This window comes from Ursus arctos, unplaced genomic scaffold (assembly GCF_023065955.2).
Source record: "Ursus arctos isolate Adak ecotype North America unplaced genomic scaffold, UrsArc2.0 scaffold_24, whole genome shotgun sequence".
NCBI lineage: Eukaryota > Metazoa > Chordata > Mammalia > Carnivora > Ursidae > Ursus > Ursus arctos.
Genome location: NW_026622919.1, coordinates 5098684 through 5110719, shown reverse-complemented (window position 1 = coordinate 5110719; position 12036 = coordinate 5098684). Strand labels below are relative to the sequence as shown.

Here is a 12036-nt window from a genome sequence, read left to right as displayed (position 1 = left end):
TACCTACCTCTAACCCTGTCTTCCAGCTCTGCTCCCTGCACATGTGCCCCATGCTCCAGCCCCGGCTGCTTCCTCCAGGACCCCAATTTTTGGTGCCTGGTGCCTTTTCACTTGTTCACCATCTGCCTGGAAGTTTTTATGCCTCAACTTCAACTCCTGTTTCTACCTAAAGAACTCCTTTTCATCTCACAAAACCCAGATCGGGCTGCCTTATCCTCCAGGCACCCCGTTCCCCTGATTATTCACCCCACTCACCTGGTAATACCTGCGCGGTTGTATTGATTCCCCTCTGTGCGTCCTTCTCCACCTCTGCACCCCAGCATCCAGCACAGGTCTGACCCGTAGTGCGTGCTCCAGAGGTTTTCGTTGAGTGAACAAAACCAGCCAACCTCTCCCAGTGGTTCAACATGTGTCAGCCAGTCTCCGGGACACCTCTGTCTTTCCTCAAGTCCCCTGCTCTCCGTGTTTCCAAATATGGAGAGGAACATACACATATGTGCACGCGCGCGCACACACACACACACTGGTTCTCTCCTCGGCCTCCAGCCTCTAGCTCTGTGCTGTCCGTTGTGGTAACCCCTAACCACGCGTAGCTCTTGAGCACTTAAATGTGGCTTGTCGGAATTGACGTGTTGTAAGTGTAAAATATACACCGAATTTTGAAGACTTGTTTGCAAAAAAAAAAGAGTCTAAAAATATCTTCTTAATTTTGTATCGATTACTTGTTGAAATGTTAATACTTTATATATATTAAGTTAAATAAAATATAGTATTAAAATCAAGTTCACCTGTTTCTTTTGGCTCTTTTTCACGTGGCGACTACAAAACTGAAAATCCCATTATGGGGCTCACGTGACCTTTCTATGGGACCGCAGGGCTCCAGATGCTCCGGGAGCCGTAGGTCCCTTCTTTCTCCAGGAGGTGGCGATCCCTCCCTGCCTTTGCCGCCTTCGTTCCAGAAAGGTCTGGAAGGTTCCTGAGGAAACAGCCTGTGTCATATGTCAGATATTGAACCCCAAATAAAGATGGGGCGCCACTCAGCCATGCAGTGAAACCAGGCTCTTTATGCAAATGAGACTTCAAAATAAATCCACAGGAAGTCAAGAAGCTAAATGCCATCCTCCTCAACAGAAGAATCAAGACCTAAGTTGATAGACACCTACTCTGGGGGGCACATGCCCCACTTTCAACCTGGTCTCTGTGTTCCTGGGGTTTATAAAGCCTGTCGGGGAGATGGGCGTCAGTGGATACTGCGTGCACAGCCCGAGTCCACCTTCCGATCCCAGGAGCCCTTCCCCCAGCTGCCAGGCACTGGCTGCCGAGCATCATGGCTTTGGTGCCTTTGCAAGGATTGTCCTTGGCTGAAAAAAGGTGCCTCACCCATCCAGTGACTCTCCTTAAGGAGGAACAAAGCCTGGCCCTCTCACCTCCATTCAAGATAGCTGGGAAGGGGCGCCCCAGCTTCAGAGATTCTCCTGGGATCAGCTGAGGTCTCCGCTGGAACTGCTCATCACGGTTAAACGCCCTCTGCCCACCTCTGCTGACCTTGCTCCCTGATGGCACTTCCAGTAGACGTCTTCGTGCAGATCTGAGTCTTTAAGTCTATTTCCTGGGGAATCTGACCCATATCCATCGGTGCCGAGTGTGGTGCTGGGGAACAGACTCTAAATGGGATTCTAGAGCTGGATCCCCACCAGTAGTGGGACGTGTAATATTCTGGGCCCAGCACACTACAGTGTGCAATCATTACAACGCTTGTGGGCAGTGAACCAGTGGAAGGAACTGGGGTGGCGGTGAACAATCTCGGGCCCGTGTACCGTAGGGGAGAGAGGTCATTATAAGGACTATGTTGTTGGGGCATGACTGTTGTTGGGGGCAGTCGCACTGGAGAAAGACAGTGAAAAGCGGTGGGTGATAGGTCACCAATCGAAGGCTCGGTATCAGAGCCAGAGGGTCTCCTTGGCAGCACATAAAGAAACTCACCTCCTGAAGTTAAAGGGACAGAGAAAAATAGAGAAGGTTCCGGACTTAATAGGGGAAGCAGGGCCCTAGAAGTGGTTGAATCCCCAACCTTAGTGAGTCGGCTATGCCAAGGAGAACCCTAACTGGGAAGAGGGGCAACTCTGAGACATCTGGGGGGATCGGGGTCGCTGGACTCAAAAATCTCAAAGCACCAGCTTCTCCTTGAGCCTTCTGGACCCTCACAGCCGTGGCCCCCTCCTATGTGGCCCCCTCCTGCCTGTGAGAGGTTAGTGCTTTCTCCTTGGTGGAAGATAAAACTCCTCCCCGTGAGACAGGTGCCAACCCTCCCCCCACCCCAAGGATCTACGCCGTCTCCCCTCTTCGCACCAGATCAAGAGCTGGGTCTAAATGACAACTTGACTTGCCTGGTAGAGTGCTGGGCCACCGGCAGGGAGAAAAAGGCTGTACCAGGAAGGGGCTGCAGGTCCCGGCCAATGGTGCCGACAGGAGTTGGGAGAATGTGGGACTGGAGTCAAGGATACTGGGTCAAGAGAGGCAGAACATTAAGTCAGACAGGCAAGTGTGTTGTTCTGGGAACACTCTTCCCCGCCACAGGATTTATCACCCTGGCAAGGCCCCCGGAAGTTGGTGCTAGCATTCCGCTAGGGCGCTCTTGGCAGCTTGGCGAAAGAGAGCCAGAGCACCCTCCCCTTGGCTGGCAGGATTGCCCTCAGCTCAGGAAGCTGCCTCAACCAAGGTCAATGCAGGGCAGACAGGTCTGCCCCCTGCCTCAGGCTGGGCGTCTCTGCAGGGCTTCCTGGCTCCCATGAGATGGGCTGAGGCCTCGGTGGCAACCTCATCATCTCAGCTGCCTTCCCCTCTGCCCGAGGCTGCTTCCCCGGCTCCCCAACAGGGGCTGCCCCTGAGAGGGCTCCCCAGCGAATCTCCTGAACCCAGTCCTGCATCTAGGCCTCTGTCTCCCGGGGAACCTGCCTGTAACAGACGAAGGTTGAAAAGGTAAATACAATTAGGCAAAATGTGCTCAGTGCCAGGTGTGCAGGGCAGACTTTAGGTCCTGGGAAGGAGTTGAGAGACAAGTCACCCTCAAAACCACCCAAAAACACAACTGGTCGCACAGACGCCATAACAGAGAGCTGCCTTCCCTGCCCGTTTCGGCCTTTCAGCGGCTCTGCGTGGAAAATTGGGGTCTCAGAAACATCATCAGAGTGTCTCTGGGCCCTGTGTCTCAGGGCCTACCTCTTTGTCTCCTCCAGGTGGGCTCGCCTGGGCCCTGCAGTGGGAACCGGGCAGTTGTCACATTGAGGGGAGGAGAGAAAAGCAGGTGCAGCCCCACATGGGAAGCTCCCAGAGGGCCCGGGCCCAGGGGGATGCTCACTGCCACACCGGGCCAGGATATGCAGGTTGCCCGAGTGGCTGCAGGCTGGGTGCCAACGCAGGTGGCAGGGGAGTGGGGGAGGGAGGGATAACATGGGGGATGTGGGGAGTCGTCTCCAGGCCCCAACCATGCCAATGGGTCGGTGTATCTTTAACAGATGACCTCCGCTCTGCCGTGACCTCTGCTCTGTCACCATGAGGCTGCTCCCCTGCATCTGGCCTCCCTACCCACCCCTCTCTCCTAAAAGGCTTAAAGGCCACCAGGGGCCTCCTTGTTAAGAGCATCTGAGATCTCTTCTCCATTCTGGCTGCATTTGACACTGCTGACCACCCCATCCCTTGGATTCTGGGACATGTCTTGATCCTCACCCTTCTTCCTGCTAATGTCTCCTTCCCCCCCCTTAGAGTAGACATCCCTTAGCTTTCCCGTGGTGACATGCAGCCCCTCGGAACACTCTTCCTATACTGAGACCTCCGTTGTCTACTCAATCATGAGGACAGCCACCTCTATGCCTCTCATCCTCGCTGCTTCAGATCCTTAGTGGGATAGGGGCTCAGCCAGGTCAGAGGTGAGGCTGTGCTGAGACAGGTGGGGGGTTAGGTAACACAGCCTTCTGGAGGGGATCTCTGTGTGTTCTGCACAACTTGGCTCTAAACTATCATAGAATGTTCTGGAGCCCTGAAGCAGGAGCCAAGCCACAGCCCGTGGTTTGTTTGGGACCAAAGAGCCTTGTGGGAGAGAACTGGAGCCCAGCCCGCAGCCATCGTTCAGACATGCGTGGACCTGTCTGGTGGACTGGGAGGCCAGACCGGAGGGAGTGACGGTAGCACCCCTAAGGGGAGCCTTGCTGGAAGAAGAAGTGTGGTAGGGAGGCCAATGGGCAGAATCAGAGCTGGGGAGCAGTGGTTATTGCAGAACCCTTTCCAGGGAGCTGGCGCTGGAAGGAGAAGACTGGCTAAAGAGCAAAACTGTATCAATAGGGGCTCCAACACGAAGCACCCCGAGCCGATGGCCCCATGCGGGACATTGGTTACACCGACTCTAATCAGATACACAGCTCACCTCTGGTCCTGCTGTGGGAGCGCCTGCGATGTCCCCTGTGATGCCTCTCAGATAGATGGTACTCTCCTCCTGCACCCTGAGCCTGGACAGAGCCTCAGAACCTGCTCCGGGAGATGGTGTCCAAGGGCCACCGGGGGCAGAGGGCGCTCGAAGATGAGTCTGTGCCTCTGAGGAAAGTCCATTCCCTCCAGGGGCCCCTGGTGGGACCCATAGTGTCCCAACCACATCTTGGCAGAGCCTTCCTGTCATTGGCAACAGTTCCGGCCCCGGGGTGGGGGGCTCTTGGTCTGTTTTACACGCTAGAGTTCCGCCAAAGACTCCACTTGCAAAGCCTACGTAGGTGTGAACCTCTGCTCTGCGCACGTGGCTAGCGGGGCACACTCTTTCCCTACAAGGAGGAGAAATAGGATAGGATGCCAAATTACAGTTCAGAGAATGTGCACTTTTTTTTTTTTAAAAAAAGATTTTATTTATTTATGTGACAGAGAGACAGTGAGAGAGGGAACACAGCAGGGGAGTGGGAGAGGAAGAAGCAGGCTCCCAGCGGAGGAGCCCGATGTGGGACTCGATCCCAGAACGCTGGGACCCTGAGCCGAAGGCAGACGCTTAACGACTGCGCTACCCAGTCGCCCCGAGAATGTGCACTTAAAAAAAAGAAAAAACTCCACACTAGTGTGGGGCTCAAACTCATGACCCAGAGATCAAGAGTCACATGCTCTACTGACTGAGCCGGCCAGGTGCCCCTAAAAATTTCTTTTTAAATCTGAATAGAGGGGCGCCTGGGTGGCACAGCGGTTAAGCGTCTGCCTTTGGCTCAGGGCGTGATCCCGGCGTTATGGGATCGAGCCCCACATCAGGCTCCTTCGCTATGAGCCTGCTTCTTCCTCTCCCACTCCCCCTGCTTGTGTTCCCTCTCTCACTGGCTGTCTTTATCTCTGTTGAATAAATAAATAAAATCTTTAAAAAAATTAAAAAAAATAAATCTGAATAGAGTTGACATATAATGTTGCATTAGTTTGAGGTAGAAATCAGAATTTTGGATAAACAATTTTTTAGTAAAAGTATGTCCCAAAGACTTATACTTACAAAATTATTTGTGGGGCGCCTGGCTGGCTCTGTCGGGGGAGCATGCAACTCTTGATCTCGGGGTGGTGAGTTTGAGCCCCACGTTGGGTGTAGAGATGACTTACAAATAAAATCTTTAGGGGCGCCTGGGTGGCTCGGTCGTTAAGCGTCTGCCTTTGGCTCAGGGCGTGATCCTGGGATCCTGGGATCAAGCCCCACATTGGGCTCCCTGCTCCCCTGGGAGCCTGCTTCTCCCTTTCCCACTCCTCCTGCTTGTGTTCCCTCTCTCGCTGGCTGTCTCTCTTGCTGTCAAATAAATAAATAAAATAAATAAAATAAAATCTTAAAAAAAATTGTTTACCTGAAATTTGAATTTCACAGGGCTTCCTGCATTTTTATTTGCTAAGTCTGGCAACCTCATTCACAAGGTAGGTACATCTCCTAAGGCCACTCTGTTGTTCAGATGAATTTGATGACAGCCCCCGGGGGAGGATGCCCTGGTGTCAGGACCCAGTTAGTGCCCTGAAATGCCTCAGCAGTTTATCCCTCAGCAAGGCTGGCACTAGAGACACATGCAGTCGCTCTCAATGTTGGTGTTTGACTTTTTTTTTTTTAAGGATTGCATTTGTGGGGCTCAATCGGTTAAGCATCTGACTCTTGGTTTTGGCTCAGGTCATGATCTCAGGGTCCTGGGGTCAAGCCCTGTGTCAGGCTCCCTGCTCAGCAGGGAGTCTGCTTGTCTCTCTCTCTCTGCCCCTCCCCCACTCGTGCTCTTTCTCTCTCTCTAAAATAAATAAATAAATCTTATTTTAAAAAAGATTTTATTTTTAAGCAATCTCTACATCCATTGTGGGGCTTGAATTTACAGCCCCAAGATCAAGAGTCATGTGCTCCACGACCGAGCCACCCAGGTGCCCCTTGATGCTTCTCCTAATTTCACTGTAGAGGGCGTCCTTCTCTCTGTCCTCGTCACCCCCATGTGCCCCTCATCTCTCTCTTTTCCTCCCATCGTTGATGGTGCTTTGTCATGTTCTTCCAGTTGACCAGGATAGATCACCCTCCCTTCCCTTCCCTTGCCCCCCATGAGGGGGTCAGATTCCCCAGTTTAGCCACGTTTAGTATAATGTCTTGTCTTGTTCTCCAAAGTTCACCTGTCTAGAGGTGTTTTCCAGAAAGAACAGGGCCGTTCGGGTGGTCAATCAAGTGAGGCAGATTCAATAGCCTGCTCTTCTCCGACAGGCCATGAGGGGGCGCAGTGGAGCCACAGGGTCTAAGAAGGACCAAGAAGGCCTTTTCCTGAGACCTTGAGGTGGGAGGCAGAGGTGCCCAGCCCAGGTCCGGGACATGTCCCCCCTAACCAGGCCCCAAAGTCAAGCCTGAGGGAGGTCTTCTGGTCAGTCCTGAGAGGTCAGTCGTAGGCTCCCAGAAGGGCAAAGACAGGAAGGGGCTTGGTAATGGCTGGGGTGGGAGGCATGGTAAGCTCTGGCGGTTCTGCTGGGCCTCAGACAGCAGAGAGGCCCTGGGAGGAGGGGACCCCACAGATAGCAGTGTGGGTGCGGTGGGCATCTGGGCTGGGCTGGGGTCACCCCCATGGCAGAGCCATGTGGGCAGAGCTCCGGAATCCTGGGCAAGAGCAGGCGCTCCTTCTGCAGTTGGCTGGGCAGGGCATTAGCACTGCTGCGCGGGTGTAGAAGCCGGGCCCTGAGAGGGCAGGGGCTCGTGCGACAGGAGGGCAGGCGTGGGTGCTGGCAAGGGAGGAGCTAAGGGCTGCGGGAGGGGTGTGGGCTGGAGGGAAAGAAGAGAAGCCAAGGCAGTCTGCGGGTCCGAGGGCCTGGAGGGGTTAAGAAGGAAGAGCGGGAGGCATCAACTGGGGCTCGAGGTTCCCAAGGGAGAACTCACACCAGCTGCTGATATGGCGCTGGGGGCGGCCTTGGCCATGGGGTGGAGCCAGGGTCACTGGCAATCAAGGAATTGTGGAGTGGACCCATTCGGTGAACAATCTCCGGGATAGTTAAGGAAACTTCAAGTAGAACAGACATGCGCAAAAGTGCACGAATCGGCAGCCTCAGGAGTTGCCAGCACCTCCGTCCTTCAATTTCAGAACTGAATGTTGGGGGCGCCTGGGGGGCTCAGTCGGTGAAGCGTCTGCCTTCGGCTCAGGTCATGATCTCAGGGTCCTGGGATCCAGCCCTGCATCGGGCTCCCTGCTCAGAGGGGAGCTTGCTTCTCCCTCTCCCTCTGCCTCCTCCACCCCTCAAGCTCTGTCTCTCAAATACATAAAATCTTTAAAAAAATAAAATAAAAGCACTGCATGTTATATTACCAGAACCCCAGAAGCCCCCTTGGGCAGCCACTGCCTCCAACGCACAGATTAGGACAGAATCCGTGGACTCGAAACCACTCTGGTTTGGGGGCCACTTTCATTCCCTGCCGCGTTGCTGAGGGTCCTCGAGGTCGTTGGCTCTCACGGTGGGATGCGCTCCATTTTGGGTCTGTTCTGTAGTTCCTTACCGCTGATGGCCATTTGGGTTGTTTCTAGTTGGGGAACCTTCTAGTTCTATTGCTGTTCAAGTGGGGACTGCGGGCCCCAGGGCGTGAGTCCAGCTCTCGCAGGTACTGCGAAGTCTTCCAAGGTGGTGGCCACACCCCCTTGGGGTTATTTAAGTACCTCAGGGTAATGGCAGGTGTGGGAGACCAGGCGGGTACCAGGGGATGGGAGGAGGGCATGAGTCGCAGAGGGCCTCTTGCTTGTTTGGGTTGGTTTCTGCTACAGGGGACCAGCTGGAATGCAGAGGGATTTGACTCTCACTTTTGGATCTGGGGACTTTCTCCAGAGTGCTCTGGAAAGAGGTTACATCCATGGAGGAGGTCATTTATGAGGGCAGGATGTAGAGGGGTTTGTCCGATGATCAGTAGCTTGCCTCTGTCTACATAGCAAGGTCTGAATACTGCCTGCCTCTCCAGTCTCACTGGCTCGGTAGACGGCACATCCCAGAGCCAGATTTGGGCACTCCCTCCCAAGGCCGATGGGCCGCTCCCTGGCTCCCCCCACTTTGGTAGACCCTGACTTGAGGATACCATCTGATCGGTGGAACCGTGAAGACGTGTCCTGGCCACTTGGAAAATCCACGGGGCCTAACAGCCCTGGTGGTAACAGTGTGTGCCTGGAGGCACACCGGCGGTGCCCCCAACGACTTGCTGGGGGTCTCTAAGCAGGTAATTCAGCCTCTCTGAGCCTCAGTGTCCTCTGTAAAATGGGGTTACTACTCACGGGGCGGGGCTCTCACGTGGATGAAAGGATGTTCTTACCTGAGGCTCAGCTCATAGCAAGGGCTACCAACGGTCGGTAGGTAGTGTTTTGGGGCTGCAGGAGCTGGAAGGACCCCCAGAGGTAGGTGTGTCCAAGCCTCTGGAGCACAAAGGGTGAATGCTCGGTCGGGCAGGCAGAGCCACAACAGGGATTAGAGCCAGACCCCTGAGGTTTAGCCCTGTGCTCTTCGCCCAGATTCTGGGCCCTCGATCAATCCCTGTAATCCCCTGAGCATCCAGTGTCACTCTGATGTCTGACCCTCATCGGGGGGGACAGGGCAGGCAGCGGCCCAGCCCTGCTGGCTTTGTCCTGCTGGGGTAACACGGAGGCGGGGCGGGGATTATAAATCTGGAAGAACATCACATGCTCCCCAGTGACACCTGCTGCCGCCCGGCAGCCCGGAGTCCCAGATTGCCCAGGCCCCTGCGCCAGCAGACGACCTCCAGGGTGAGTGGCTCTGCGGTGGAGACATTGGGCCCCTGCTCAGAGTCCTCATAAGTGGCCCCCCCATCCTCCCACCCCCGGCTCCCGGCTTTAGGAGCAGAAGCTACCCTGCTCGGGGCTTCTGGGCCAGGGGAGAAAAGGTGGAGGAGGGAGGGCAAGGCAAATATGAAGAATCTGCAAGAGCATCGTGGGAGAGACATACAGAGTGCCATAGGGGCACCGTCAGATGCCCTCCAGGCCCACTCCCCCCTACCTCCTCAGACTCCCCCATCCTCCCGATGCCCTCATGTGTGCGTGGTCCAATGTGAGGCCATCAGAGTCAACGTGAAAGCTCCTGGAGGACCCACTTCGATTAAGGGTCTTTTTCTCCAGGGCCGACGGCGGAAGTTGCCTAAAACGCCGCAGCCACCGCACCCTACGCCCAAAGAACTGGCAAGGCCCCTCCTGGGCAGGTGAGACAGACCGACCCACCCCTCGCATCGCTGTGTCGGACGTGGGCAGTGGTCACCCCTCCCACCTTGGGCAGCAGTGTTGGGGTGCCTCCCGTTCCATGGAGCCCTGCCCACCCCGTCCATCGCCTCCTGGGACTTAGAGGTACCTGGAGGGCAGTGAGGCCAGGATCGGAGGATTGGAAGGGCTGCTCCGCGGGTGCTTCTGGCTGAGAGGGAGCGGTGGGGAGAGGGCACCAACATTTATAGCCCCCAGAATCCGCACCGGGACTCGCCCAACCCCAGGTCCCTCTACAAAAGAGGCAAGGTGCACCCTCCCCCTGGCCTGCCCCTATTGGAGATGAGGGCCGTACCCCTGACCCTCACTCCTCTGCGATAGGTGCTGGAGGGCCCTTTTAGGCGACGAAGGCCACTTCTGAAGTTGGGGCATCCCAAGGAGGCACCGGCAGCCAAGATGGCCACACAGAGCGCACACGGCCTGGAGCCCGAGGCCTCGGACCTGCGGCCTGGGATCCCAGAGACCCCAGGCCGCCCGCGGCGCCACACGCTTCCCGCCAGTGAGTTCCGCTGCCTCACTCCGGAGGATGCCACCAGCGTGTTTGAGATCGAGCGCGAAGGTGAGCGGGGCCCCGCCAAGGGTCTGGGTGCCGACCTCCCCCCCGCCCTGCAGCTGCCCCGTGGGGAGGAGTCGTCCCTGGTGGGAGCAGATTGGAGGTGTATTTCTGTGTGCATGCACGTGTGTTCAGGAAAGCGGGCACGGGAACGGCCCTGAATCCTGTTTTCTTGCGGGAGAGGCGGCCGTCGGGTGGGTGGGAGAACCCACCCGGGCTTCTGAGCAGATGCCTGGTGCGCGGTGGCCAGCGGGCAGTGACGTCACCCGCCACGCCTCCCCCTGCAGCCTTCATCTCTGTCTTGGGCATCTGCCCCTTGTATCTGGATGAGGTCAAGCACTTCCTGACCCTGTGTCCAGAGCTGTCCCTGGGCTGGTTCCAGGAAGGCCGCCTCGTGGCCTTCATCATCGGCTCGCTTTGGGACCAGGAGAGACTCACTCAGGTGAGGGCAGGATGGGGCTGGGACGCTCAGCCGCTGGAAAGCCTCTGGAAGGGAGGCTGCCACCCCCAAGCCCTGGCTTCTCTTGCTCAGAGGGAGGCAGAGGAGCCCAGGGGCTGGAATTTCTTCCTCTGGTCCTCTGCGGGGTCAAAAAGACTCACCTCTTCGGGGCTCAAAGGCCTTCATGAAGGGCCCTCCATGGGGTGGAGGGTAGAGTTCCCAATTTGGGGCCCTCCACGGGTGGGAAGGGAGCCCCGTTTGGAGGCACTCAGGAGACACTTGCTCTCGGCTGGGTGGGGGTAGCTTGGGTGGGAGGCAGGGATGGGCAGAAGCGGGTCTGGACTCACGTCCCTGCCGGTTCCCAGGAGTCGCTGACGCTGCACCGGCCCAGGGGCCGCACCGCCCACCTGCACGTGCTGGCCGTGCACCACGCTTGCCGGCGGCAGGGCAAGGGCTCCGTGTTGATGTGGCGCTACCTACACCACCTGGGCGGCCAGCCGGACGTGCGCCGGGCCGTGCTCATGTGTGAGGACAGACTGGTGCCCTTCTACCAGAGGTTCGGCTTCAGCCTCGTGGGCCCGTGCGCCTTCACGCTGGGCTCGTTCACCTTCACGGAGCTGCAGTGCTCCACGCGGGGCCACGCCTCCCTGCGGCGGAACAGCGGCTGCTGAACCCGGCGCCCCCCGACCCGGCTGCCGCCCCTCGGTGCCCACAGCCACGTGCTGGGGCTGCGGGGAGGCGGGCTGGGGGCTCCCAGCGTCCCCTTCTCTCCCCAGCCCGGGCTGCATGCCAAACTGTGCCGGAGGTGGGGCTGGGTTGGTAACTGGGGACAGCAGGAGGTGTCCTGCGACCCGCCTGGTGACACGCTCACTCTCGGGAACCCGTGGTGGGCCCTCCGGGCAGGCAGCCTCCTCGTCCTCACGGTGCCTGGTGCTCGGAAGGCCCTTATTCTCCCCAGCCTCAGGGATTCCCCGTCTTGTCCTCAGCCCTGGAATGGGGGTAGCTAGGAGCAGGGAAGTGCAGGGGGTGCCTCCCAGCTCCCCCCATGTGCCCCCCACCCCTGGCCTCAGACACCCCGGGTCCCCTTCCCTCTAATAAAGTAGTTGTGCTGCATAAGCTCTCAGGTGGCTTCCTGTGCGGGGTGAGGTAGCGGGTGAAGCACAGTGAAGGACGAGGGCTATGCCTCCCCCCCACTGTCTCTGGCAGGGCAGCCCGCCCCTCGCTGTTCCTGGGGTCCAAGGATTTGACCCAGCCCTCTCAAGGGACCCCCTGAGGCTTTCCATGGGACCCCAAACCTG

General features: G+C 57.2%; 1 protein-coding gene across 1 annotated transcript; it reads left to right on the top strand.

Moving 5' to 3' along the window:
- The first annotated feature begins 10111 nt into the window (after positions 1-10111).
- AANAT (aralkylamine N-acetyltransferase) lies at positions 10112-11409 on the top strand. The gene is made up of 3 exons (XM_026484233.3): positions 10112-10305; positions 10587-10741; positions 11104-11409. Exons 1-3 carry the CDS (start codon positions 10143-10145, stop codon positions 11407-11409), a joined length of 624 nt encoding a protein of 207 aa, XP_026340018.1. The 5' UTR covers positions 10112-10142.
- The last annotated feature ends 627 nt before the right edge of the window (positions 11410-12036 follow it).